General features: G+C 25.5%; 1 protein-coding gene across 1 annotated transcript; it reads right to left on the bottom strand.

The window, feature by feature from the left end:
• Positions 1 to 825: 825 nt before the first annotated feature.
• LOC107475365 (two-component response regulator ORR22-like) lies at positions 826 to 3697 on the bottom strand. The gene is made up of 5 exons (XM_016094994.3): positions 3124 to 3697; positions 2953 to 3029; positions 2722 to 2761; positions 2490 to 2604; positions 826 to 1597 (listed from the first exon to the last, which is right to left on the bottom strand). The coding sequence occupies exons 1-5, from the start codon at positions 3398 to 3400 to the stop codon at positions 949 to 951; spliced, it is 1158 nt and encodes a 385-aa protein (XP_015950480.1). The 5' UTR covers positions 3401 to 3697; the 3' UTR covers positions 826 to 948.
• Between the last annotated feature and the right edge of the window lie 421 nt (positions 3698 to 4118).

The following is a 4118-nucleotide window of genomic DNA, read 5'->3' on the forward strand; positions in this document are numbered from 1 at the left end:
TTAGATTTTTTTATTAAATATTAACTGTTTTAATTTCTTAAAAAAATTTATATTAAAATATAAAATACACATTAAAATTTACTAAATAATACATATATTTAAACATAAATAAATATTTAATAACTAATTTAATCATTAAAAATTAGTATACACGTAATATTTTTTTATGCATACAAATAAAGTAATAGCAATAAAATGGTAAAAAACATATGCTTGCCATCATTGATAATTAACTTACAGAATCAAATCTGATGTTGCGCAGCTTAAACACACATCTCTAAATAAAATAGTTTTGATTATTTTTGAGAATTGAAAATTGAGAATAAAACTCGAAACATTTGATCTACCAGCCAAGCATGTAGATTCTAGTTGCACTAGTAACCTATATATTTAAAATTTTTAACTTTACCATATAAAAACATATAGAATTTAGCAAAACGAAAAAAAAAATGAAAATCTACCCCAAATCCATTATTGATCTTGCTTCTGCTTCACCAAAAAGGCAAAAAGGAAAATTTTTATATATATATTTGGGATTTTTACTCTAATTTCATTCTTTTGTATCACTGGGTTTTCTCATATGAATTTTTATAGATGGGTATGTTCAATTTAGAAAATTAAAACTTTGGGTGAAATTATAGTTTTATCTATAATAATATTACACCTTAAAAATTCTCTTATCTGAAAAAAAAAAGAAAAAAGATTATTCTATTTTTACCTCCAACCAAACATATTTCTAAAGATAATTTCATAACTAATAATAACATATATGATTCATCTAATGCATGTAATTGATAGTACATAATAATTAATTAAACACAAATGAAACAAGAAAAATACAACTATGTCAGATGATGAGTTAATGTAAGAATCTGGTTATAATAAAAATGCATAAATTAAAATTCTGACAAGTACCTCAAGATCTCACTGAGAATTATTTTGTCTCATTCATATAGTCAGATCCAGGGTACTAGCCATTTTCCCTTGCTTCTTGCAACAATCTTGTGCTTCCTTCAACTTATTATTGCTTCTAAGATTATTAGAGGTTGATGATTGAATAGGAGGGTACAAAGATAATGATAGATTGTTATCATCATCATCATTATTATTGTTATTATCATGATCCTCCAATTCCACTCTTCTTTCTTCATCACCATCTATCCTTGAGTTCAATTTTAGTGAAAGATCCAAATCAATTTTTTCAGTAGCTAATGATGATGATGATGATGGTGATGCCTTCCTTTTCAATGGCATGATGGTGTTATGATTGTTATTATTGTCTTGTGTTCTTGGATTTTGTGATGATAATAATAATGGGGTGAGACCAACATTATTATTATTGCTCAATCTTTTAGTGCATAGAGATTGATCATGTGCACTACTACTATTACTACCAAATGAGAGGAATTCATGATCATCTTTTCTTGGTTCATGGATTTTAAAACTACTATTACTTGTTATTATTGGTTGTTGTTGTTGTTGTTGCTCAATAAAATTGGAAGAAGAACCAACCCGGAAGATGCTATTAGCCCAATTGAAAGGTCTATGCACCATTTTTTCATAGGCACTTGTGAATGAATTATCCCCGTATCCAAATCTGTAAAAAATTAAATAAAGACAATTTGTTACTAGTTTGATTAATATTAAGGCCAAATTTCAAAGTATTTAAGAGAAAATTTGACCTATTTTTAATTCGCTGAAAACTAAAATAGAAATATGTATATTTAGTTTGTGTTTTTATTTTTCTTTTATTTCATATTTTTTGTTTTTATAATTTTGTGAAAAAAATAAAAATAATATGAGTGTATTTGATTCATATTTTTATTTTTTTATTTTCACTTATTTCTTTTTTTATAATTTTATAAAGCAAAAAGAAAAAAGTAGAATTAAAAATAAAAAATAAAATTTTATTATTTTTATTATTTTTTTATAAAATTTAAAAAATAAAAAATACTAAAATAAAAATACAAATCAAACGCATTTATAATATTTTGATTTCTATCAAAATAGAATATACTAAAAATAAAAAATAAAGACACAAAACAAATCTACCTTAATTTTCTATTAATGTATTTATATTTTTACTTCAAATACTTACTAATAAATACAGCTTTAATATAAGTACTTAATAAGTAAAAGAGATAAGAGAACCAACCAAGATACATATATAAGGTTTAATTATTTTATTGGTATTTATAGTTTTACTAAATTTATAATTAGATTTTTATATTTTTTTGATTAAATTTTTATACTACTTCTAATTTTATAATTAGATTTTTGTCAACGTAAAAATTATTAGAATTAACATAATATTTTTTTTACAAATTAAAGGTACTAACAATTAAGAATCTAACTAAATTTTTGACTATATATATTTTGAAAAAATATTTTATTAATTTTAATATTTTTAATGTGAAAATATAAAATTATAAAAACTAACAAAATAATTAAACCTATATATAACTATGGTCTAGATTATACATGTGTACCTGTGGGATGAAATTGTGCTTGGGTTATACCCTTGAAGCATTGGAAGTTGGCTAAGATTATATATATTTCTGTCTCCAGTATCCATAAGACGACTACCATGATGATTGGCCAATACTGTGATACATACAATTAGGACTAATTGCAATTAATTGGAAACCCTAATAAATAATACTAACATGCATTTATAAGTTTATGAATTATGCAAGGGGCCCGGAAACAAACATTTTGTACCTTGATGATTTGGTTCATCCAATTTTTTGCTTCTAAACATCTGAGAAAATTAAAAAAGAAAAGAAAATAAGCAACGAATTATTAAATCAGGCTAATGAGATAGGATATGCTAAGAAAATATATAGATTAAAATAACCATTAATTTTTAAGAATAAATTAAAATTCAAAACTAAATATAAAGAGATAATCACGAGGGTATACCAAACTTATTTATGTTAATTAATTAATTACCTGTAAATGACTCTTAACATGGGCAATACTTAATCCTTTGATGTTCATCAATTGAAGAACCAATTTTGGGGTTGCTCCTATTCCCAAGAAAGATAATAATAATAAATATAAATAATAATATAGCAAAAATTGAAATAATCCAAGTAAGAATAATATATATATGGAACTTACTCTCTTGACCTCCAAGTCTTTGAACAGCATGAAGAAATCTAAGGTGAAGATCAGGTGTCCAACGAAGCCTTGGAAACTTGGATCTAACATAAGGCCTTATTTTTTTCTTATCATTATTATTATTACTATTCTCTTCCACTGTGCTATTGCTTGAACACCCTCCTCCTCCTCCTCCATTATTCTTGTTGATTTCGTATTTGTCGTCGTCGTCTTCTTCTTCCTCCTCAAGGTTTGAAGGGCTTGTCTTGGAACATTGGGATCCATGGCTTTCTTCCATACTTAATTGGAGACTAATAAGGGAAAAAAACAAAGAAAGAAATGGGGTTGACTTTTTTGACCTTAGAGGTCAATTAATGGAACCAAATCCACTACTTAAAACCTAATAATAATTGTTCATCCTCCTCCATGCTTTGACACTTAACAAGAGATACAAAGTAGTAGAAACCCTAGATCGATCTTCAAAAAATTTAATTAGAACATCTAGCTTCTTCTTACTACTTCTTCTCTCTCTTCTCTTTATGCATAGGGGAGTGATGAGGTGATGAATAAAAACATATATGTGTTTTGAATATGCATGGTGATGATGGAATGCAAGGAATATAGTTAATAATTTCATGTGAATACAAGACCTTTATTTGTTGCCACTTGAATAAGGAAAGCTATTTTTTGGTGTGACAATAAAGTAATCAATACCGATGAACGGATAGCTAGTCACACTAATATTTTACTATTATATCGCTGGAACGTTTCTATCATAATAGACAAACATGTTTTCTTCTCAATAAATATTATTAATAATAAAAAAAATAAGCAGGGCTTTGATTCTTCTCATGATAATATTTTTCGGGTGAATATCCATTCTAGCCCCTTCTTGACAATTTTTTTGAAAGATCATGAAATTTTTAATAAAAAATACCATTTTTAATTTTTGATATCATATTTAATTTTGTAAAATTGATTTTTTTAATAATTTTTCTTTAAAACATGTTTATGTA

The sequence above is a fragment of the Arachis duranensis genome, chromosome 2, assembly GCF_000817695.3.
Source record: "Arachis duranensis cultivar V14167 chromosome 2, aradu.V14167.gnm2.J7QH, whole genome shotgun sequence".
Lineage (NCBI taxonomy): Eukaryota > Viridiplantae > Streptophyta > Magnoliopsida > Fabales > Fabaceae > Arachis > Arachis duranensis.

What these genes read in the sequence shown, in the direction of transcription:
- LOC107475365 (XM_016094994.3), bottom strand. Translation starts at nt 3,400, where the DNA reads ATGGAAGAAAGCCATGGATCCCAATGTTCCAAGACAAGCCCTTCAAAC. An exon ending in ATGTTAAGAGTCATTTACAG is followed by an intron (nt 2,762 to 2,952) that starts GTAATTAATTAA and finishes TAATTTTCTCAG; the next exon opens with ATGTTTAGAAGCAAAAAATT. An exon ending in AGCACAATTTCATCCCACAG is followed by an intron (nt 1,598 to 2,489) that starts GTACACATGTAT and finishes AATTTTTTACAG; the next exon opens with ATTTGGATACGGGGATAATT.